General features: G+C 34.0%; 1 protein-coding gene across 1 annotated transcript in view; it reads left to right on the forward strand.

The window, feature by feature from the left end:
• The window catches only part of LOC149414670 (aquaporin AQPAe.a-like), a 73015-nt gene extending 48225 nt beyond the window's left edge, over positions 1-24790 (forward strand). The window contains exons 3-7 of the mRNA XM_089643169.1: positions 8700-8843; positions 22800-22868; positions 22974-23111; positions 23504-23584; positions 24265-24790. Coding sequence (XP_089499295.1) covers positions 8700-8843; positions 22800-22868; positions 22974-23111; positions 23504-23584; positions 24265-24372 — 540 coding nt within the window. The 3' untranslated portion in view covers positions 24373-24790. The remainder of the gene's footprint in view (positions 1-8699; positions 8844-22799; positions 22869-22973; positions 23112-23503; positions 23585-24264) is intronic.
• The last annotated feature ends 2144 nt before the right edge of the window (positions 24791-26934 follow it).

Here is a 26934-nt window from a genome sequence, read left to right on the forward strand (position 1 = left end):
ATTGTGAAGGGATGAACCGATGGAAGTTAGTGGAGATGTCTGTTTCCGAAGTAAATTCAAATTTGTCTAGCTTAAGACGGGTTTTGTTTCACAGAATTTGAACAAATTATCGAATTTCAAGTTCTATTCAAGTTCTGTTATTATTTGCAGTTTTATGACCCAACTGGCTTATAATGATATAATAACAGCACTTGAATAGACGCTTTGCAAAACACAAAAATTAAGATTGAAATGTGATTAACAGAATTTGAACAATCCATCAAATTTTCAAGTTTTCTAAACGTTCTATTCTATGTTTTGTTATTATTTCAGTTTTGTGAAACAAGTGGCTAATAATGATGTAATAACAAAACTTGAACAAAACCTTTACAGAACTTGAAAATTTGATGGATTGTTCAAATTCTGTGAAACAACAATACTTCGAGAGAAATTGGTCATGCAAACATTTTCAAATATGATATTTTTTCTTGAACATATAATCGAATTCTTTGGTTTATCTGGGGCCAGTCAAAAAGTCAAAGATTAGAAAATACACTTCTAGGAGTAATTTGTTCAGCGCTTAAGTTTCGAAGAGATGTTCTCATTTCAGCTGTAATCACCATACAAGGAGAGACGATTGATACACCAAAGCATTTAGACTTCTTCGATAGAGGCTAGTTTCTCAGAAAAATCGTTACGGGTTCACGAAACGTAAAACGGGGTCAATGAGAGTAAAAACGAAAGGCAAATAGGTAACAACGTGGGTTTACTGCAAAATATCAATTTAACGACTCTAATAACTAACGCCTTTGCAATTTTTTTCGCGTTCTCATTTCGGCCGCCAAAACTTACATCATTCTGTATGATTTTTAACAATAATTTCATTCAATAAGGTACCGGCCGCTAAATTAGATTTTAAATTAAACCTTTCGCAACAACGAGTGCAAGGCGATGGAATAACAAATTATGGCTCACGTATTACAGTTAAGGCTTCGTAGTAAGCGTTCAAAAAGAAGAAGAAGATGGTTTGAAAGGGAGATTTGTAAATACGGGAGCGCGATAATATTAAAAAAACCGATAATAACTTGTGAAAATATTTAATAAAGCAAACATTTCTTAGTTGCATTTAAAGACACACAGTGATTTTTTTTCCTATAAAATAGTTAATAACAGAACAAAATGTTTTTTTAATAATTTTCATAATACAATTCAAAATACTAATTTCGGTTGTCTATTGGTCCTGCGTAACTCTGGTTCAGTGAGCTTAAATTTGTTTTGAAAGTAAGTGTCATTTTCAAAATTAAAAATTCCTTTACGTGAAATATTATATTTTTACCTGCCACTTTCAAAATTGGAACTGATTTGTCGGGAATTCAAATTACTTGTAGATACAATATTTTTAACAGATTTTTTTTAGCTGCCAATATCGAAATTTAATCTGATTTGTCGATAATTCAAAGTATCTGTGTAAGTCTGTGGTAAAATATAATTTTGGATATGGTGTTTTATGTAAGTAACTTTCTAAACATCAAAAACTTATTTTTTTCTTACATTTTCAGTAGTACAAATAATGAATTTACATGGTCTATCTTGCGGTAGTTGATTATGATATGGCATAGTTGCCTTCCAAGCAGTTGATCGGGGTTTGATTCCAGGCCGGAATTTAAAAAAAAATTACTTTCATTTAAATTTTTTTTTATATTTCAAATCCCCTGATTTTTCACGGATATGCGCTGGTTAGTACTGGCACCCTTGAGGTGGTTTTGCACAAAAACGGCGCTATAAAAGTAATCCAAATATTATTATTAGACAGTTTTATGGTCTTTTAAAAGCTATCGAAAAGTTCGAATCGCTCAGGGTTTAGAAATAAGCAGTGTGTGCAAATTGAATTCCGTCCCCAAAATTTACCGTGATTTTTAAAAAAATGTAGGCAAGCTATCTGGGGAGCGAAAGGGGCTCGCTAAAATAACGATATATTGGTCGATACCTTCAAATTTCAAATATAATTATCGTGCACGCAAATGTCGACTAATAGCCAAAATTGTTGATGTTGAGTAACTTGCGATCATACGTTATGTTGATCTATTAGCATCAGCCATTTACGCTTTATAAAATAATTAATATTTTCATAGATCAGGCGATGCACGTTACCACAAACCATCGAAGATGACTTGCCTTTCTCAACAATATTATTGTGTAACAAGTACGTAATACACACCAGATAAAGAAAGAAAAAAATGACAAAAAAGGTCGTGAATGACTTTGTAAAGCGGTAATATATCATTTGTTACATTAGGCACATGATATCAAGTGATAACTTGCTAACCGATTCCACTCTACTTTCAAGGTGCCGCACTTTTGAATCGTGCAATGCTTAATGGACCTGCAAAAATTTCACAAAATAATCAATTATCGAAGCAGCTAAAAACTAAATAAAATTTGAAGCCATAAGTGGGGTTCCTGAAGGGTCCCACCGCCGCCCTATATTATTTTTTAAACGCAAAAGATAAATTTCAAAAGTACGTATGTCTTATATATCAACCAAATTAGATAATTATCGACTAAATCCCTAACATATAAATACTTCCCGGCTTCGCCAGCGTGTTTGACGTATTGGCTTATTTTTAGCAGAGTGTTTATTTAAAAAACTCCGTACCTGATGATGGAAATATTATAGAGAGAGAGAGAGCCGTTCCGGACTATCCGGAGCCAGTGTGGCATTCCATATTGGGGTATGTTGAAAGTCAGAAGAGAGAAGATGGAGATGAGGAAGGCTAGGAAATACCTGGATATTCTGATCTGGTCACCAAATATGACTAAGCGCATTTAAAGGCAACACCACTTTGGAACTGTCCGCAAATATCTATATAATATTTTATAATGATATTCTGTGGATATGTAATGAAGAAAAGAAAAATTATTTATTTGTGCTTAGTGTAAAGATTAACTTTTAACAAACAATACCGAAAATGGGGTTCCCCAAGGGTTCCACCTGGGCCCAATATTATTTTTAATTTTCATCTTAATATCGTATATAAAAATTCAATCTGCAAATGTTTGTGCTCGCAAAACTCGAAAAGTAGTCAACCGATATCACTAAAAATTTCAAAGTTTGTTCTTATTGGTGCCAGAAATGTTTAGATGGTGGTTTGAATGATGTAAGAAGTCGGAGACGCCCGAGGAATACATAACGCAATATCTCTGCACCGGATTGAGATACCGAGTTGAATTAAAGTCGATGTAATGTAGTTTTTTTAATCGTAACATTGTGGTGAAGGGAATGGTGGAACAAGTCTGAGACGTCCGAGAAAGACTTCAGCAAGAGCGACGCATTGGTGTGTCCACCAGTTAATGATATTGTTACCAAATTTAAAGTTGTGCAGTTCTACTACAGACGACTGAATAATATTTAATATGAATAGAAATGTAAATTTTCATTTGTTTTAAACCTCCTCGATAGTTTTTCACCGATTGCTTTGAAATTTCGACACAAAGTTGCATTCGAATTTACCTCTACTTTTATAAACAGATATCACCTGTGACAGGTAAAAACATTCTTTAAAAAAATGATACCATCTTTTAGAAGTAAAATCAGACAGATCAACACAGCAACGCGTGGCGGGGTACATCTAGTATTTAATAAAATACAAAGACCTGGCTGTATTAAGTAAAGTTATCATCCACCTAATTGACAGCCCTTCAATCGTCACCACTATTAAATTCCGTTTAATACACAGGATAAAATGTAACTTTTTCTGCAACACGTACACAACTAACTAACAGATACTCTCACTAACCAATAGAATGCGTTATCTGGGCAAAAAAATTGGGGGTACTATTGTTATATTTACTGACTCCATTTACAAAACAAATCTTAATCTATACCAGCACTTTTTTTAATCCTACAAATTATTGTAGCGTTGGTACCTAATGTACTTTTTGTGGTTTGCGTTATAATATTGAATTAATTACTATTTTATTTTAAGTTGGCGTTACATGTTTAGAAAACATTGTTTAACATATTTAGTTTTACTCTACTGTATCCTTTTAAATTTTTTTCATATGTAAGGGGGTCTAGCACAGTCGATAATTTTACAATATCGGAACGAGAGGCGTAACTACCGATAATTTTATAACGATTTCCCGAGCACACTCGCACTGTGGAAATCCAGACAGATGTTGATAACGCAATAAATCAGATTTTTTTTTATTTTTATAGTGAATACCTCACAAGAGTCCCAACTGCTCCCGTCTGGAGCCAGTGAGACTATGGCATCCCCAATTGGGGGATGTTGTGAGGCTGAAGGTAAGTGGGGAAGGGAAAGAGGAAGGTGGGGAAGTACTTGGCTATTCAGATCTAGTCACTAAACACGGCTAAAGCCATTTGGAGCAACGTTTCAATTCTGAATGGTGGTCTTACACCAGGGCGATACTGGTAGTATCTTCCACTCTGGAACGTGCCGCAAATATACTATATATTATTTTAATTAATTAATTGTGAAATAACACAAATTAGTTATACGCTGGCAACACTGGCGCATCTATCTATGAATTCCATAATAATAATTCTTAAACGTCAGAAAATAGTAATAAATTGATATTGTCGCATTGAAATAGTAACTTTAATAAATATTGGTAGTCCGCATGTACTTTTTGACACTAAAAAAGGAAGTAAATTGAGATCCCTGAGGCGTATTTGTGGTAAAACCATGTATGATCATGTGAGAAATGTAGAGATCCACAAAGAGTGCAAGGCTGATGTAAGCATAATGAGTAAGATTAAGAAAGGGACGCTTAGATGGTTTTGTAATGAGGCAAGATGTGTGTGGTGCGACCGAGTAGTTTGGCGGTCCGTCCTCTTTGCCTACCCCTGCGGGATACGGAGTAATGGTTAAGTAGTTAGTTAGTTAGATATTTAGTCAAAACTAACAACTTTTGTTTCTCCAAGTTGGAACGGAATCAATTGATCGCGTCTTAGATGAATTAATAAAGTCTATGACCGGTCCACCACCCAGCCGTAGTATGATCAATTCCTCTGTCGGCAAATTACACCATCACAACACAAGCAACATTATCCTCTTACTGTGGTGGTAGTAAAAGATTTAAAAATATTGTCAGGTTAATGTTTGTATTTCTCTAAAAAAATGTAGTTAAAAAATTGTGTATTCATTTTTTTTCAGTTCTACGCGCTTAGTTAGTTCACCCCCATTCAATAATAAGCCAGTTATTTTGCCTAACCAAGACATTTTGGACATAGTCGTTCATAATTTACTTCATCAAATTACTTTGCTCCAAAAACATTGTTTAAAAAAATGTATTTATCTTAGACGGTGAACATTATAAAAAGATGTAATTTAACTGAAGTTGTAAATTATATAACTCACTGCTCAGTGTATATTGTACGTAAAAAGAAAGTCAATGTTTCTCAGTTGGGAATGACCGGCTTCTCTAGTGCGACTGCGCGAGTCAAGGTTACAATATTCGCACGTTATGTATAAATCAACGGTTAATTACATGACACGTTACGCAACCGTTAACCTGTATACATAATATACTCGTACATCTGCAGGTGTTCTCGCCTCGTCTCGCCCGCTCTCGTGCGATTACCTATGCGGAAGATGCAAGCTGCCTCTCTTTTGCACTGATAGTTTTTAATATAACATTTCATGTGGGATATGACGTAGCTTTTAAGTTTGAACCTATCTTTATAGCAGTTTTTAGCTTTTTTTAATGATATGTGAAGTGTTAATGTCTCGAGTAATTTATCATAGATAATAGAAACCAAGCAATAAGCGTGCAGACTGTCGTTGAGCTATGGCCAAACTGCAAGGATTATCAAAACGGTTAGGCAATGAGAGTTATGCGCTTGGTGTTTAGGTAGAAACATAAGCGGGGCGCCGCTATGCGTAGGTACACATATTCATAAAAACACAAATATTTTCGCATTTCGTCATTATATATTATCAATACAAAAGCAGTTGTATGAACACAAGTTCCGTTATTTATTTATTTCACGCCTATTAAGGCTTTTATATACATATATATAAAAAATATTTACGAAATTATACACAAAAATAGTGCAGGAAACGACCATTTAAAACAATTGTAGAAAAATATATATAAAGTCAAAATATCACTGAACTTGATCTACACAGCATGCAGGCACAAAACATAAAAAATCCAAAATATTTTTTTCTGTTTCGGTTAACAAAATTATTATGTGTTAGTCAAATCAAATTAAATACCTTTATGAAAAAATTCCACTACCTGATGAAAAAAACTTCAAAAGGGTAAGCTTATATATTGAAATTGATGTACTAAATATATCAACAACATCGTAGTATTTGTTTCCTAGCTGTTGAATCCGTCGCATAGGAGTGGGATATTGGGACGTTGATATAGAGTTGCTACAATAATATGGTAGGTACTGTCTTGTAACCGATCTGCTTGGAGTACGAAAAGAGATTACATATAATAAATCAGGGGTATCAAACATTGAATTAATGATTTTATACAAACAGGTTAAATCGGAAATGATTCTACGATCAGAAAATTTTATTAAATTTAATGAACAAAGTATGAATTACGAATTTACTAAGTTTATCAGGAAACGGTTACAATCCCGTTTTTAACCGGATTATCAATAATTTGAAGAGATCTAGAGTTTTAGATACTCTCAGATCACTTTTCAGAATAAAAACGTTGCTTGAAATGGCTTTACTCGTATTTGGTGACCACATTTGAAAAGATAAGTATTTTTCCCACCTTCGAATTCCCCGTGTCCTTCCCCTCCCCACTAAATTCATCCTCACACATACCCCAATGCCATAGTCTCACTGGTTGGGACGGTTGGGAGCAGTTAGGAATATTGTGCGGTATTCACGTCATTGTTATCAATATTGTAATTAAGGATCACAGAATTTTTTATTCGAGCAAATCTGACTATTTGACATTTTGAGATATGTAACGTGTGATTTAAATCATCACAGTTGTAATATTAATATTAGATTCCGTACAAGATTTGATATTTATGCATGTCTATGTGTAACCTTAGGATAACGGAGATGAGGTGATCACGAAACAAGTTATTGCAAAAGTATAGTTATGGTAACATGATGTTTTTTAGTATCTACAATTCGCTTATTATCGGCCGGGAAATTTTGATGTGTGAACCTATGAAATTATTATCAGTGAAACATATTCAAATTATAATTCTAACTGATGACCCGACTTTTGGTCTCCCGGACTGTTGATACCTCTGCCAGTTGATCCCTCGGTAAATTGCTTCCCCAAAGTTTTTTCAAGTATTTTTTATTTATTTTTATAATCAATAATTATTAGCCTGAAACACTGATAAAAGATACATGACGCCAACGGGACTTGAACCCGTGTCCTTTCGATTTGCGGTCGAGAGCTCTGACCACTGGTCGCCATAGCTCAGTGGTCAGAACTCTCGACCGGAAATCGAAACGACACGGGTTCAAGTCCCGTTGGCGTCATGTATCTTTTATCGGTGTTTCAGGCTAATAATTATTGCTTATAAATATAATTGTTACCCTTTGTGCTATGCATAAAAAATCTTGTATTAAACATTAGTTTACCAAAAAATAATGATTATTTTTTATTTGTTCATACCAGCATCCGTGAATTTTATAAATATAGTAGCTGACGTGTACCTGGCGCTGCTGAGGGTTATCCTTAGGATATAGGCCATTGAAGACTTTTGTGTAGGCCTTTTTAAGATATACAATTCCGTAGTACATTATTTTGATGTATATCATAAGGTTTAGCCAGCCTTAGCAATGGTCCGTGATTTTCAATGAGCTAAAAACGAGTAAAGTACGACTCAAAAATACGGCATTAATGATGTCGTTATGGTGAATAAGTTATTTTTTTTATTTCTATTTTTTGTATGAAGATTATTCAGTTTACAATTGAAAGAATCCTGAAAATCTTCAAACAACTGATTCCAATTTTTAAAATGACACTTTAATTCAAAGCATCTTCCACTTCATTGAACCAAATTACACGCTAGACAAACAAAATTAATATTTCTGATTTTATTACTCTGACGAACTATTTTTATAATACTTGTTAAGACGAAGCTTAATGCCAAATCACTATTTTGATTAATCTTTATAACGAATTGGTGTACATTATGAAAACCAAAAAACATGCTTTAGATAAATTAAAGGTTTTCCTGTCGTTTTGCTTGAGTAAAATATAGATAAAAAAATAAATTACTCAAAAAAAAATATATATATAAACTACTAAAAAATACATTTTTTCAATAGAAATGTATGAACGCATAAACGAAACAACTTAAAAAAAAAACAGTATTATAGCTAAGATTATCTGTGACTGTTTCACTTGATTGACTTTTTTGCTTTCTTATAAAATTATTTACAAAATAAATAAAAATCAGTTTTGTGCTTGAAATCGAACGTTTCTAGACTCCGTTTGTCAAGCGATTTTAATGCTTATTACTTACAACATAAAGTTTACCAAGAATATACACATTTTCGGCTTGTAGCTTAATGTTGATTTCGGAAGTCTTAACATTTTTTAGTTCAGTTTTAGGTTAGGTTAGGTTTGACACGATTGATGGATAGATGGATCAATTGGCTGAGGGATCAACGGTAGATGATATGAAGTAAATCGTTGATTTATCTACTCGTATATTAATTATTATTGCTGACTATTGTATTAATTTGTTGTAGGCTATCGGACATGTCTCGGGAGGGCACATCAACCCAGCGGTGACAGTGGGTCTGCTGATCAGCGGGGACATCTCCCTTCTCAAGGGGGCCCTCTACGTCATCGTGCAGATGGTTGGGGGTGTCGCGGGTGCCGCTCTGCTCAAGGTAAGTCATCGGTTAGAGCATTATAACTAATACATACAAGTACAGGATTTTCCAATAAGAGGTGTTATTTTGAATAGCCCGCTATTTCGGTAAATGTTACTTTTGAAGCTGTCATTTTTCGACATTTGACAAGTAGAAACTACGCCATTAATAAAAATGGAACGATACACGCTTCAACAACGCATTGAAATTATTAAAATTCACTTTCAACAAATCATCTTGAGTGATGAGGCCCATTTCCATCTCGGTGGCTTCGTCAACAAGCAAAATTGTCGCATCTGGGGCTCGGAAAACCCAAGATTTATTGTTGAAAAGCCTCTCTATCCTCAACGTGTGACTGTTTGGTGCGGTTTATGGTCCGGCGGAGTCATTGGACCTTACTTTTTCGAAAATGAGGCTGGAGCAACAGTTACGGTGAATGGATTGCGCTATCGAGAGATGATTAATGATGATTTTTTATAGCCGGAATTGGATGGTATTGATCTGGACAACGTTTAGTTTTAACAAAACGGCGCTACGTGTCACACAAGCAATGAAACCATTGATCTTTTACGATTGGAAAACCCTGTATTATATAAAAGAAAAACATTTCACAATGAAACTTACAACAGCAATAACGAAGCACGGGTAGGATATTCTTATTTCTCGTCAGATATGATTTGATATTTTCACGGCCAAAATTATTACCATGATTATTTTTTTCGGTTATTATGCCGTGTTGCGCTAACTCCTCTTTTAGCCAACGTTTCGTCCGAAACATTGTTTTAAGAAGGAGAAAGCGCAACACGGCTTAGTAACCTAAAAATTAAAAACGATATAAGCTGTCGACGTTTGTTCCATGTTCCGAGTATGACCGATGATCGATACATGCATTATAAAAATGTCGTTGAAAAAATGCCCGATGATGGTGCAAAATTTATTTCATAAACGTCAAGAATGTATGTTAATAATATTAGGCAACGTACTCACGACAAATAAAAGATAAACCAGTCAAAAGGGCAAAGCGAAGTGTATGAAAGCAAATATTGCTTGACTGTGATATTGTATTCGGCCTTCCTATCAAGGGATCGGCCGTTTTGGTGGCATCGTTGTTTCCTATATTGATATTATTACGATTGTTTCCGTTTACAAACTTCATTTGCTTTAATAAATATGAATCAATTTTTGCTTTTTGAGCATTTGTAGAAAGGTAAAACGAATGTTCTATCGGCACAAGTCGCTTCATGCATTCCTTTAACCCTTTGTCGCAAACGTGTGCAGCTGCTGCTTTTGAAGAAGTGATGGTAAGCCTTTTTGGGATACTCTCCGCGAGCCGTTTTTCCGGGCTCGTAGCGAGCCTCGAAAGGGGGCGAATTGATTTCATACACTTTCATTATGGAAGATCTATCTACAGTCTCTCGTGTCTAGGATGAACGAAGTATGTACGAAGAATGAGTTAATTATGAATGCAAGTAAATCTAAAGTCATGGTATTTGAAACAGAGAGTACGAAAACAGTGGGCAATATAGTTGTGAATAGGGAATACTTGGAGCAGTTTGTGTATTTATTTATGAGATGGGAAGGCTGACAGAGATATTGAAAGAAGGGTAAATGCAGTTAACTCTATTAATGGAGGACTGAACGCAGTTGGCCCTAACAAAAGAAGCGAAGCTAGGAATCCACAATGGAGTGCTGGTACCCGCCCTGATGTGTGGAAGTGAGGAATGTAACTGGCAGAGAAAGGATGAAAATATACTTAATGCTGTAGAAATGAGATCCCTGAGCCGCATGTGTAGTAAAACCAAGTATGATCGTGTGAGAAATGTGGAGATCCGCAAAGAGTGCAAGGCTAATTAATGTAAGCGTAATGAGTAAGATTATGAAAGGGACGCTTAGATGGTTGGGATATGTAGAGCGAATGAGCGAATAAAAGAGTGTAAGGAGAACATATTACGCAATTGTGAATGGTAGCAGTCGGGAACGACCTAGAAAGACATGGCAGGACCAAGTGAATCAGATACTTGAGTCGGGCCATGTCAAGAGTCATATTAATAGAAGAATATGTATGAGACGAGGTATGCATGTGAATGAGTTAATTGCATAGAAAGGTGTATTTTTTGTACGGTTGATATAAAATTGCATCAAAGAAGCCAAACTATAAGCTCACATTCGAATGTACTATAACTTGTTCTTAAATCGCGGCTACTCGGTGTTGCCACAGTAATAAAAAAATACCAACTTTGTTAAATTTCTACATTTTACTGACGAACTGTAGATTCAAATCACTTTTGATTTGATACATACACTCACTAATGTTTATTTTAAATGTGCAACTGACTTGCCGAATAAACAAATTATTTCGTGACGTACCTACCTAACGGAGTAACAGGTATCACCCGCCTAATAGAGCCATTCTTTTTTTAAATAAAATGACACCCGCCATTATTCCAAATGACATCATTTCAAAATTGACGTGTTCCAAATTTGCGGCACGAAAATGTTACCATAGAAAAAACACGTAGCACTGACACAAGTAGCGAGTATACTTGCAGCTTCTGAAATACTATTTTGCAATATATATATTTTTTTAAACATCTTTAAGTTGTTTTTATGTCCGCTATACCGACCTCCTTAATGTGACATAAAATACACAAGTGTTAATGAAAACTTCGTTTAAATTGGCGCTTTAATATTCCAAATATTTAACAGATATTTAATGTTAACATTATCGGCGTTAATCGTGTAAATAACGAGCTTCTGTGTTCAAGGAATTGGATATTAAAGTCGAGGATTATGGTTTGCTACGGAGTTTTAAAGAACGATTTAATCAATTTCAATTTAATGTTTAAACATTGGTTTAAATAAATTCCATGTTTCGAGGTGAAATTTTAGTTCCTTTATGAAAATGAAAAAATATTTATGTAATTTAATGATGACCTGACAGTATTTAAAAATCTCCTATTACCATCAGAGTCAGTGGAAAATGTTGCTTGTATCATGATGGAGGACTTAGCCAGCTGAAAATTGAACTCGTGACGTCTGTGTGGGTATCAGACGTGATGCCAACTCAGACACTGACCGATCAAATTGCTTATTAAAGTATGTTTTGCATTGTGACATATCTGGGGACACTGTTCAGAGGATCATTTTAGAAAAAGATGTTAAATCATGTACTGCGATAAAAACTTTTGTTTTTGCAAAAATATCCCATACAGGTTTTTTTATTTTTAAATTTACCATTTATTTTGAGAAATTTAAACAGTTTCGGTTATTTTGAAAAAGAAACAGAAACGCCCATAACCCATGTTTTAAGCTCAATATGTATTAACGCGCTCATAAAAAAAACGACGTGAAAAGTTATGTTAACATATAAAAGATGATTTTTCAGCATTATTTCACGAGAATGGGTAATTCTAAATGTGTTACGCGCCTTATGTGATTTTAGGCTTACTTACGATGTTTTAAGATGCTGTGTAGGAAAATCTGCTATTTTTATGAACTTAATGATTGTGTCTGCATTTTTTCCATGTTTACCCAGTATGGGAGTTATACTTAATGGTCAGTACTTAAAAATATAACACAGTTTAATAATATCTTTAGATATGACTCTCAATATTGTCCTGGTGATAGACCACCATTTTGAATCGACAAATGGCTTTTGTTGCCAGGTGTATGTTGCCCGAATAGGCAGCTACCAACCAACCATCCTCTACTTCATCCCCTTCCTTTCTCCACTTCATTTAGCCCAACAATAAATCCCTATTGGGGATTTCATAGTCCTACTGGTTTCGGACAGTGGGGAACAGTTGGGACTTTTGTGCGGTAGTACATATAAATAGTATTTACATTGGGTTCGGGAGATTCTAATACTACTCTTCCATACCTATTTTAATGTTTCTAAATCAGTTATTTCGATTACACGCATCAATAATCAAATAAAGTTATCTAAAATCTCTTCTAAATACTAGGTAGGTAGGTAAATACTTATACACGGTGTCCAGAAACTTGAGGGTTAATATCAGCTGTAATAACTTTGAAAATGCATCTAAACGTAGACCCGACACTCACGAAAAAAGGAAAAAAATAAATAAAAAATGGAAATACTGAGATCGGCAAAAAGTTTTTTTTGGTTGTTTTATATACATATTGTAGATTCACCAGTTTTCCGTTACGTACTACGAATTTCTAGACACCTTCTTTAAAAGTTTAGTGTAATATACCTAATTGCTAATATTTTACATACCGAAATTAAAAATGCACAAACGTTAAACCAAATATGATGTTAAAGACCTATTCAGCTCGCTAAAAGAAATATTTTGTACAATACAAACAATTCCTAACTTCATATATTTTTTTAGCATATATATATTATGCTTCATATCTCTTTAGGATATACCTCTTATGCATGTTTATATAGTTTTTGTAATTTACTCCCTGTTGACCTCTACGTGATTGATTTTTAAAATGTTTTAATTTTGTATTCTCTCTAAAATAAGTTTTTTTTCTTTGACGCGAAAAACATCCATTGACAAACTACTACAAAATAGTTTATTTGGTCTTTTTCTCTTTTATTAAATTATTTCTTATGTGTATTTTTGTAATATGTTGAAAATATATATAAATAGCATTCTTTACAAAGCGTTCGCATTTCGGCGGGTAATCTATTTTAATAAGGGTGTGGGTTGACTCACTATTGCATAAAGTTCATTTCAGATTAAATGTGACAGTCGCTCCAGATAAATTTAATGTGACCTGTTCGACGTAACAAACGATTCCGCCCACTTTCGCCTAAGTAAATTACTACTTCCAAATAAACGTTCGTAATTGGTTAGTAGCCTTTGAAAATTATCTCTTTAAATGAAAAATGGAACCTATCAATTAGAAGCAAAAGTCTCTGTGACATCTCAAATACTAACTAATGATTGCGATATTTAACGATTATTTCGCAAGTTACACAATATGGTACTTAAAACTTGCAAAGATGCCTATTCAGGTAACTAATTATAAGTACAGTGTGCTTATGAATTGTTTTACATGTGATTCAGCGTCGTTATTGATTGGATCCGTGGTCCGAAGGCATCCCAGATTTTGAATATGCTGCGAGGCTGAAGTAAGTGGGTAGGCTATTAATATCTGCTCATAAAATATAGCTAGAGTCATTGCAAGCAATTTTTTATCAGCATCACTGTTACTTGACAATAATAAAGACGAGACGACAAATTAAATAGGAATACTTAAAACATATTTTCTTCACAACGAACATCACTAACCAGCTTCAACAATCTATTTCTTTACTTCCCGCTCAAAACAAAACAACTCAATATTTCATTTTCTTCCATTCCATTTTTCAAATTATTTAAAAATATGTAGTTCTGTAGTTTAAAGTGGGAAAGGTAGGTACTGTGGATAAATAGCACAGAATTTCAAACAAAATCTGGAAACTACGGCTACCCTACTAGTAGATAGGTAGGGACCAAACTTTGAAAATTTTAAATTTTAATATTTAATTAAGGATGTAGGTAGTAGTCAGTAGGTACTATTTGAAATGGCAAAAAAAAATTGGAGGGAAGAGAAAAAAATTAATAACTTATTTTGCAATATCAAGACGTTATTTATTCTCTGTGTGTAATTGCGTTGAAGATTTGGTTACATTGAAAATCTTATTAAAAAAACTCTATTTGACGATCTGTCTCTTCTTCTTAAATGAAGTGAAATTAAAATTTAAACAATCTCATCAAATTAAAATTAACTAACTAACTAACTAACTAACCATCACGCCGTTTCCCCGCAGGGGTAGGCAGAGAGGACGGACCGCCAAACAACTCGGTCTTGGCACACACTTCTTGCCTCATTCACATTCATACATCGTCTCATACATACTCTTCTATTATTCTGACTCTTGACATGGCCCGACTCGAGTATCTGATTCACTTGATCGTGCCATGTCTTTCTCGGGCGTCCCCGACTTCTGCTACCATTCGCATTTGCATCATATATCCTCCTTACACTCCTATCTTCATACATAGGACTGAACGCCGTTGGCGCTAACAAAAATTAAAATTAAACCAAGTAAAATGTCTGAACAGCTATGTGTTTTGGCTTTGTTTCCATGCTATCATAATATATCAGTAACGTATTTTATGCACTATGTAATACATTTCGAATTTATGCTATTTACCCACATACCTATCTATCTCATGTTGCATTTCGAATATCTATTTATTAATTCACAAAGAACTTACTAGACCTCCATAGATGACTTCTAGGACTTTTCTCTGAAATTTTTGTAATTGAAGTTTAAAAACATGGCATTTCGTCGATCGTCTTTGGAAAAGAACCGAACTGAAAATGGTTCCAAAGAAACAAAGCAGGTAATAACAAAGTTAAAAATATAATGAATATATTATGTATACATATTTTGTAGTCTCACTCTAAGAAAATCTTTCGCTTGCCGGTCTCCTGCGATTCCTTTCTCATAAAGTTTTTCCATTTCATAATAATATTGCAATCGAATTACAACACGAATCCACAATTTATACATTAATAAAAATAAGAAGACTAACTCATTTACGGTCACAGTGTAGATAAATTTCACGCTGTTACACAACAAACGTACGCGAAATTTCAAATGGTCTAAAACAAAGCGGTAATTTTCGAAGATTCGCTATTGCAAAATATATATATGTATCGGTTCTTTCTCTGTGTCGGTGCATAGATAATGTTAATGCTCAGACACGCATGTCGTGCGAATTTCCCCATAATTCCATAGACAAATCAGTGTGCAGATGCGGGGCACGTTGTTTGGTAATAGAGCGATATACCTAAACGCCGAAAGAGCAGATTAGGCAATCGTAAATTGTCAATTACGTCAATCAAATCCATCAAAATTATTGATAAAGGTATTGCGGTTTGCCTATACTGTTGTTATGTTGGCGTGTCTGTCAGAGCCTCGCCTCCTGGTTTCTTTTGTATTATTTATGTACATGGTCAGATGGACTGTCACATATATGTACTAGGTACTATCTCGCTTCTGCCTTACTTTTCAATCATTGTTTTACTGAATAACTTATCTGCCTAGTCATGTTGCTTGTAATGTTTTATGGTAGGTAGGTATTGCAATTCGATTATCTGTAGTCATAGAATAACCACTCGAGCGATTTTTGACATATAAAGACTAGTTTTCAAAAAGGTTTTGAGCGATCGCTGGCCAAATTTATAGAACCAAAAATATGGGAAAAGCGGAGAAATCTAGGTGGATTTATTGGTTTTAAACCGCAGTAAGCTGTTAATGTATTTCCACATTAATATTTTGAGGAATGAAATTGAAATGGCTTTGGCCGTGTTTGATGATCAGATCGGAATAGCCAGGTACTTCTTCACCATCCTCTTCCCCAAGAGTCCTGGGTTCGAGTCCTAGATGTGGCCGTATCTTTTTCTGATTTTTCTGTTTCAAATTTTCGTTTAGGAATAGCTAATATTGTCTTCAATAATTAAATATTACAATTTGAGGTTTTACTCATTAAGTTATTTCAAAAAAGTAAAATAAATATAGTAATTATGTAAAATTGGGCCAAGGCGTGATCCTTGTAGGACACCACTTGTGGCAATAAAATGATACGATAGGGTAGGTTTAATTTTGGCTGTAGGTGTTCTGTTTTCAATATAGCTAATTATCCATTTAAGAAGGTTCCACTTAATACCTATTTCTTGGGTTTCATTATCAGAATGGAGTGTGGCACTTTATCTAATGTTTTACTATCAAAATCTATGTACGAGTATGTATTGAGTCAATTTGATTTTTAGTTTCTAGTGACTCGGATATAGTTGTGATAAATGCTTAGATAAGTAATAATTGATTTGGCAGTGATAAACACGTATTGGTTAAGTACAATAAAAGAATTAACGCGATTTATTAAATTGACTAATACCAAAGACTCAAAATTTTAAGTATTGTTGAAAGAATACAAATTGTGTTAGAATGGTCTAAGGAATTATTGATCAAGATCATTGTGGGACGCTGACGTGATTTAGTCAATAGAAGATATCAGAATTCACTTCATTCAGCGCAATGATCATCCAGAAAACTGTATTTTGCACACATTTGTGAAATATAAATAATGACTTACATAATATGTGCAAGTACTTTCATTGAAGTCAAGACAAATTATAATACATTATGATACGGTTCAGTATTTCACGGCCCATTACGACACCGGCAGAAGAAAGACGTTCACTTTTTGCTGCTTGTCTCTCTGACAGGACCGAATTATGTGATTTGAAGTTTAAAATAATGTATTAAAAAAATTGTTACACTTCTGGCTACGTAGCATAAACTGCTCTATTGCTTGTAGTTTGTTAATTTTGTACGGTACTCCAAGAGAGGTCTCAAGTATATGGGTTCGCCCCTCCAGTTCAGAACCAAAGTCAGCTAGCAGTACCTAAGATTTCGCTAAACAGAGAGATTTTAAGAGCAAAACAGAGAGGACAGTGTCCTCCAAACCGTCTTACACACTCCTTCCCAATTATACACTTATTGTTGTACCTACTCCTGAACAACTTCCCTATAACAATGTAGGTACAGTTAAAAGCCTTCAAAAAGCGTATATTCGTAATAAAAAATAAGAGTTTCTGTCTAAATAAAGACAAAACTTTTTGCTTGAAGAAGGAGTTTTTCTCATTTCAACGACCATTCACAACAGAAATACATATTTTCAAACCCATTCGTAAGTCAAACATAACCTCACATTTGAATCCATAATAATTTTGTTCGAAAATCGTTTTTTCTCAGTGTTGCAATAGAAATGGAAACCTTTACTTCTATTTATTCTTGACAGACTATTATATAAATAAGTACAGAGTTCCATTCAAGTCGGTACCTACCTATAAAATATTACTATCTCCACCAACTGAGGCACAGGTCAATTACGGCTTATTGTTTATGGGCAGTTTTATTTTAAAAAACCTTCAAGTCCATCTCTGACAATGTCACAGCGGCAATTAGCTCTAAAGACAGTCGAGCCGACATCATTCGAAGGCAGCCATTACATTACCTACTCCATTTACTAAATCTCCATTCGGGTCACGAGGTCACCTTTACCATCTCATCTCATCTCCTGTCAGAATCAGGTGATGTCAATTATGCTTATGCCGAGTCGTTAAATGGATATTTATTTATTATCTTGCTTAAGAAAAATTGCTTTGCTTGCTTTGAAAGCGAGACAATTGCAGGTTACCTACAAGTGATTGTTCATGATAAAAGCAATCAATACTTAGATAATTTTAATGGTAATATTTTTCTAAAATATCTCCATAAAAAAAGTTACCGTTCAATTTTGCCTGTTCGGCTCCTCAAAAAGATCTAGCTCAGTAATTGAGTTAAATAAAGGAATCACCGCTATTGCCTATATATATGTTCTTCTTCTTTCATATGGTGGGGGGTCAGGGGAGACATCTAGATTTGTAAGCCAGTCTAGGGCCTCAGAAGTCGCCCTGTGTACATCGTATGTATAATATTACACTGCAAACCTTCTGGAATATGTATTTATTATTAAAGAGATACACGCGTCAAAAGAAGCGAAGTGACTCGTGTCATGGCCGTCTGAGACATATTTATGTGGAGCAACTGAATTATTATTATTTAAATATTACCGCGATAATGAAGTGACCTACGGCCCTAGGCTGCCTCTCTGTTAGCCTTGAGATGTCGTCGCGATGAACATACGCGCATACGCAGATTTTTTGGTAATATCCGATAAGAAGAAACTGATAAAAATCTAACCAAACCAAGGTTGCCATTACGACTAATTTAGTATACCAAACCATCCAGTAAGATCAACGTAATAGGTACCTGCTTGAATGAAATCATTTTTTGAAAAGGTGTTTCAGCTATTTACTCATAATCAAGATGTGACATGTGCTCCGGTTGACGTCATAATAAACAAGTTTCGTGATGATATCAATTGAGATCATCACGATACCAATGATGAGGGTCTTTGACACTAAAGTTGGGATCCCACCAGATCCACGATATGATCTATTTTAAAAAATTATTAAATAGATCAGTGAGGACAGGCTTTTTATGGATTGACTTCAACTTCGTTCGATGAATAAGCCATAGATTCTTATAGAATAGATACGGTGAGAATCCAGCATAAAAAAAGCATTGACACGGAATATAGAACCTTTTTAAATGTGAATGCATTGGCGCAGCCTCAAAACACTTTACAATTGTAAAGCTTCGTCATTTAAACGATAGAATGTTCAGCATTCAAATATTAATGCTTGATCACGCCATAAGAAGTTACACTGAGAGGTTAACTGATCATTCCGGAGAAGTTTGATGGAAGACGTAGTGGAGGATGACTAGTTAGTTCCGTGCCCCACTTTTCCTGAATTTCCTAATATTAAATTCTAAATTTCTAGAAAATTCTGAAAATAATTTAATGCTATATTGCCTTATTTCTTACTATCAAATCGATTTGCAGGTGTCATTTTATGAAACTTCGTAGATAAATTACACGTAAATTATCACGTAATAATTGATTAATTCATTATCATCCACACTAGATCTTGCAGTCCGCCTCGGAATAGCAATACCTAGTGAGGAGAACTATAATATCTACAATACCTAGTAGACTACTTTACTTTGTATTTTAAATATATTGATTTAAATAAAAATTAAATGCGCCTAAATATAGGCAATCTCTTTAGCACGTTATAACGTAGATATAGTACACAAAATGTCTACCTTAGCGCCTAAATATGGGTAAACTCAATAGCACGTTATATTACTTACAATAAAGATTAAATATTAACCGAGCGTACCTGCATCCTTGCATCCTTACGGTCTCCTCTGTCAAGGGCCCTCTGAATCTAATAAATAAAAATAAAATAACCTTACTCCCCTCCTTAGGGGTAAGGTTCTCGATTACGAGTCCGGATATCGCGGGTACAAATCCTGACGAATGCCTTTATTTTTAAAGTATTTTTTTTAGCTTGATAATTGACATTAAATTATCTATTTAATTTTCATTAAAATTTTTGTATAAATCTTCGTACTCGCCATTTTTTATCTTTGTTAATTTTGAATTAATCACATAGTTGGTTTTAAGAAATATACATGAATAAATTATGAATAGCTCAAACTATTAAACTACAGGGTTTTCCAATAAGAGGTGTTATTTTAATATTCAATCGTAAAAGATCAATGGTTTCGTTGCTTGTGTGGCCCTTAGCACCGTCTTGTTAAAAGTAAACGTTGTCCAGATCAATACCATCCAATTCCAGCCGTAAAAAAATATTAATCATCTCTCGATAGCGCAATCCATTCACCGTAACTGTTGATCCAGACTCATTTTCGAAAAAGTAAGGTCCAATGACTCCGCTGGACCATAAACCGCACCAAACAGTCACACGTTGAGAATAGAGAGACTTTTCAACAATAACTCTTGGGTTTTCCGAGCCCCAGATGCGACAATTTTGCTTGTTGACAAAGCCACCGAGGTGAAAATGGGCCTCATCACTCAAGATGATTTGCATTTGATTCACACAAGTGAATTTTAATAATTTCAATGCATTGTTGAAGCGTGTATCGTTCCGTTTTTATTAATGGCGTAGTTTCTACTTGTCAAATGTCAAAAAATGACAGCTTCAAAAGTAACATCTACCGAAATAGCGGGCTATTCAAAATAACAACGTTTATTGGAAAAACCTGTGTTATTAAAAGAGGGTATATAAGGAGGGTTTTAGAGGGTTGAAACCCCTACCCTCCCCCATCGGCTACAGTATTGTATGGTAAAAAAAATAGTAGATTACATTCCTGGAAAATAAAACAATATTATTTGCACCTTCAGCGCCCTTGAGGTGATTTTGCACAAAAACAGTGCTATATAAATCATCCAAATATTAATATTATTTTATTATCTCTTTTATCAATGACACAAATAATCAGTTGTTGTAAGTAGAGGTCCCAAAAAACTTTCTAATAAATTTTCCAACCTCCATTTATTATTGTGTAATTTTTTTGAAATAAGGAATTATACAATTTGTCCAAGAAAACGTATCTTAATGACAATTATTTTTTTCAAATCTTGCAGGTAGGTACTACAATATTGAAAAAATGCGAACAAAAGAAAGTCCAAATTAACACGACGATTCCAAATTTTAAAAAAATATCTTTACTGAACCAATAAAATGGACACCATCTTGAAACGGAGACATAATATACAAATAATTTATATACATAGGAAATTCAAAACAGTCGAGTTAATGCAGTACTTCGCTATACGGAGAAAACTTACTGATGTATAACTTTGCTAACTTATTGAAAATCTAGTCAAATAATTCGTATTCCCATTAAAAACGGGACTGCATGCCTTTAACGAATGAATTGACAGATTTCCGAACAAAATATCAGCAAAACGTGAATGTGTTATGTTTATAAACATTCTAATATTGTCGTATTTTGTCATTATATTTATCAAGAAAAGAACACGTGTTCCGATATATTCTCAATGGACGATGATAATCAGGAAATGGATTACCATCACGATTTTAACAGCCTTACTCACTCTTCTCCGTGTACGCCCAGTCAATTAGGCGCAAAAATAATAATTTTAAAAATTAACGTGTAATAGAGATTGCCTATATTTAGGCGCCATGATATTTGTAAATGTTTATATTATATTTGTATTTTTTTTCCATATTTTCACACTTTTTCACTGGACGCCATTCCAGCTTGCAGCACTGATATCGCATGTAGTAAAGATGCCATAACACAATTATCGCTGACAGTCGTTGTCCGTTCTCCTTTCATTATATAAATGAGCGCTTATCACATTGTCTAGAGATTAATGTACCCATTTGTGTCAACCGGGAGCAGAAATAAGATGACTCGCTATTCAATCAAATAACATAATGTAACCTACTATCTGGACATAATGGGACATTATAATAATACGTGAATGCTTATTCCTAATGATTTGATTGTGATACGAAAATAGTTCTTTTTAATCATCTGATAGTGTTTTTATAGTTTAGGATTGTTGTAAACAGAAGTGGCGCCCTCTGTTATTTTATAAAAGAACCGTTGAATTTTTCAAACAGCGTTAACGAGGGATTTGCCAATCGCTTTATTGTTTTGTGATATTTTGACTCGAAATTATTTCTAATTTTGAAACCTTTCATTTGTTAGGATTACACCTTTATAACTTTGTGTTACTTTTTAATTAACGTCCAGACCGGCTTCACGGATTCAATAGGGGAAAATATTACATGTGTGCAATAAGGGAAAGAAATTTAATTTAAATTTCATATTGATGATGATGATGAAAAAGTTCTGTATTTTAAATTTAAGGCCCGATTGGCCAGACTTTTGATCACGAAACATTCCCACATCATCGCATTTTATGATTCTTACAAATGTACTTTTGCATGCAGCATTTTCAAATTTATTATAAGATTTCAAAAAAAGAAAATTTCATTGAAAATTATGGAAAAACAGCGCATTTTTAATATAATAAAAATACATTATTTTAAAACTTTTCCCTTTCGCCTTGGATCTAAAAATATCGTAGATAGGTATGTAAAGTTGGTTTCATTTGAAATTGGACTTTATGCATAGTTTTTTGAAATCAGATGTTGATTTTGTGAACACTAAACCTCGTCAATATTATCAAAACCAAATGTGTAAAAAAACCAATAATCTATTGACAAATAAATGTTTTATTATTATAATGTAGACAGTTATTTTCCTTCTATTTTCAACGTCAAGTGTGCAAAATTTCATCAAGGGGATTAGGGTGTTTTTTGTAACATCAAGTACACAGTGACCTTTCTCTTATTTTTAAGGTCAAGCGTACAAAATTTCATCATTCCAAAAACAAAACTGTAGATTTTTTTAAATAATACACACCCTTCATTTGTAAATGTAGATTATGTACCACGATTAATAATTATTATGGTTTTTCTTTATTTCAGAGCTGTCTCCCGGACTCCATTAAAACCCTGGGAGTTACAAAGCCAGGACCAGAAACTACAGAACTTCAGGTAATGTACATATTAGTTTTTTTTACTAAATGTATATTTAACAGCACAAGACGTGACTCCCATCAGTAATGTGAAAAATATCTCATTTTGTTTTGTGAATTCCAGGCTCTCTTGATCGAAGGCCTCATTACTTTCGTGCTGGTGCTCGTGGTGCAGGGGGTTTGCGACGCCATCCGCTCTGACGTCAAGGGTTCTGCACCCCTGGCTATCGGGCTGTCCATTACTGCATGCCACTGCGCCGCCGTGAGTTTCCTGATCAGTCTTACGTAGTTGAAACATGAAACAGTCGGCGCGCTTCCTTACCTTTTCCTCCCTCTGTTTCTATTATCTATGACTTATGTGACATTAGTTGAAACTCTATTTATAAAACTTCTAAACAATATTGTACGGCTCCACAAAATGCAAACATGACAACCTAGTGTCATGTATATTGCGTATATTCATGCGCAACTGTTCAAATTTATCTATGATGTTTTCTGTCTGTATTGAGCCCCTGATATTATATAGTTATAAACTTGATATAGTTATTAACTTACACGGCAATGTTATACGATATTGAACTCTAAAGTAACTCCAACTTGATAATTAACTTTACTTGTTAATGTATTATTAATTTACATATTAATGTTGTTTAGATTGCATTCACCGGATCGAGTATGAACCCCGCTCGAAGCTTTGGCCCGGCAGCCGTGCTTGGAGACTGGCAGTACCACTGGGTAAGCACAAAATGGTCCTCAAATAATCAGGGCCGGTCCTGATTTATGCGGCGCTTGGCGCTAATAAAACCCTGAAGGGTGCTGTATTATATGTTATCAGCGCCTTGGCTCCTTGGCACCTTTACAAGCCAGCGCCTTTCAGAGGACTACTCCATTTGTGCCTGCAAAGGGACAGGCACAATTCCAATAATCTACGGGTTAGCAATAGACGACCATTTAGAGTGGAAACATTGCTCAAAATGGCTTTAACAGTTCTTAATGACAATATCTGATGACTTCCCAACCTTCCTGTAACTCCTTTCCCTCGCACACAACACGTCACAATCTCACACTCCTGAAAATCCGGGTTCTCGTCACCCTTCTATCTTTTCAATAAATATATTTATCTAAAAATAAAATAAAGATACCCTTGAGGTTTAGGTAGATATGAAAGGAAATACTATTGAATAAATATATCTTTAAAGCTGGCTCCAAAGACGAGCCCTGTGGAACACAGCATTTTGATTACAATTTGAATAATTAGCGTGTTGATCATTACGGCAGAAGTGATGATGAACGCTGCAAGCCTGTAAGAAACGTTGTTGAAGAAAAAGAAAGCGCAACACGTCATAATAACCTAAAAAAAATTCGATGATACTTTTGGCCGTGAAAATATCTGTAATTTTAATATTTTATTTCAGGTGTACTGGGTGGGCCCCATTGTAGGCGGAGCCCTAGCTGGCGCCGTGTACAGGATCATCTTCAAGATCGGCAAGAGGGACCCCGAGGAAACGTCCTACGACTTCTGAGACCGGAGGGCGAACGTCCGAAGAGTGGCCCCATCTGACCCCAGCTGATATAGCCAACCTAACGTCTGCAAACAAAAAATAATAGAACAGGGGACGTGACCAATTCAAATGTCAACCAATTACTTTTAGGTTGATTAAAACTGTATTCAGTTGCGCCAAGTCACAGGTCTCCAATGATTGGTTAATTTATAAGAAGACCCCAGTTGATATAGTCAACCTAACGTCTCTAAACAGAAAATAATAATACAGGGAATGTGATCAATTCAAATGTTTTTGTGTTTATTTAATTATGTTAATTATCTAACACGACCGACATTTGATTAATTTGTTCGTTCACATTAATGTTTGATGATTTTAGTTTTTTTACAATGGTCACACCTCTTTAGCATTGTTGTAACAAGTTGTTACAACTTTTACCTTGTGCAATTTTATTCCTTGGCAAGGAAAAGTTAATGTCTGCAGAAAGGTCACATCTTATGTTCGTGTCAATCAAATGTTGCAATATTATGTTTTTATTATATACAAACATACAGCAGATAATTACATTAATATTAATATTAAAGTCCTGCATTCACTTTATGTTTTAAATGTCTTCTAATTTAAGAAAGAGGCCATTTTTTATATAAATTCGAACAAGCAAATGGCTTCTTTTTTATCATCATTGAACTTAGGTGGGCACTATATCACGAGATTTTATTTTATTTTAATAACTTTATTATTACTACCTGTTTGTTATGGAAAATATGAAATACCAAATTAAAGTGAAAGCTTTTGCCTTTCGTTTCTAATTGTTTGTAAAAAGTGCCTTTTAAAAATGATTTTGTTCCAAATTCAAAAAATATTTGAGTAACCTAACGTCTAAAAATATTTGAGTAACCTAAGCCAACCTAACGTCTGCAAACAAAAAATAATAGAACAGGGGACGTGACCAATTCAAATGTCAACCAATTACTTTTAGGTTGATTAAAACTGTATTCAGTTGCGCCAAGTCACAGGTCTCCAATGATTGGTTAATTTATAAGAAGACCCCAGTTGATATAGTCAACCTAACGTCTCTAAACAGAAAATAATAATACAGGGAATGTGATCAATTCAAATGTTTTTGTGTTTATTTAATTATGTTAATTATCTAACACGACCGACATTTGATTAATTTGTTCGTTCACATTAATGTTTGATGATTTTAGTTTTTTTACAATGGTCACACCTCTTTAGCATTGTTGTAACAAGTTGTTACAACTTTTGCCTTGTGCAATTTTATTCCTTGGCAAGGAAAAGTTAATGTCTGCAGAAAGGTCACATCTTATGTTCGTGTCAATCAAATGTTGCAATATTATGTTTTTATTATATACAAACATACAGCAGATAATTACATTAATATTAATATTAAAGTCCTGCATTCACTTTATGTTTTAAATGTCTTCTAATTTAAGAAAGAGGCCATTTTTTATATAAATTCGAACAAGCAAATGGCTTCTTTTTTATCATCATTGAACTTAGGTGGGCACTATATCACGAGATTTTATTTTATTTTAATAACTTTATTATTACTACCTGTTTGTTATGGAAAATATGAAATACCAAATTAAAGTGAAAGCTTTTGCCTTTCGTTTCTAATTGTTTGTAAAAAGTGCCTTTTAAAAATGATTTTGTTCCAAATTCAAAAAATATTTGAGTAAGAACTAAAATAATTATTTGTTATTTCTTTGGCCAATTAATGTACAAAAATGGAGGGCGCTGCGATCGTTGAGTGGTACGAAATTTCGAAATAATGGCAACACCGAAACTAGTTGAAAGGAAAAATGAGGAAACAAGGATAAAATAAGAAAATACCTAATTAAAATCGGGATTTTTATATTTCCCTATTTTCTCTTCCAAAACTGGACCGATTATGAAATTTTTTTCACCAACTTATTGGACGAAAATATTATATGTCTGTTTTTAAAAAATAATTGCCGAATTTCTATACTGAATGTCTGTTAATGGCGTTCAAACTAAGCGATTTTCAGTATTTTTGGAAAATATAACCTAATCTAACTCCTACAAGAAGTTAAACGTAGAGTGGTCGATATCTATTATTACATTAAAAACATGTTTGCACTAGTATCAAAATCCAGAGAGGAAATAGGATAATGCGGGAATAGGTATGGACAAAACTACGTCCGCGTTTCCTCTTAAAACAACACCATAGTTTAAATTAATATTGTTTTTCACTTCAATCTCAAACAGCGATCAGAAATGAATGGTAATACCGGAAAATCGATGAAAATACATCAAATTTTGATGAAATTGTTGTTATTTTTTACACTTTTCAAGATATTGCTTGTAAGAGTATCTTTTCTATTATTGGAAAGTACATAATATTAAAATCAAATAAGCCTATAACATGTTAAATCATAAGCATATAACATGTTAAATCAAAATAAAAACTGTGGAAGAAGCGTGCAGTTAGAAAAAACGTACAGAAAAGTTAAGACATTTTCCCGCCAAGTCAACGGAAATAACATCACATTTGAAATCGGTGTTGCCATAAAAGTTTTTAGCTTGATTTTATTAAATTTC

This window comes from Hesperophylax consimilis, chromosome 19 (genome assembly GCF_061612785.1).
Source record: "Hesperophylax consimilis isolate HC1 chromosome 19, BYU_Hcon_1.0, whole genome shotgun sequence".
Taxonomy (NCBI): Eukaryota; Metazoa; Arthropoda; class Insecta; order Trichoptera; family Limnephilidae; genus Hesperophylax; species Hesperophylax consimilis.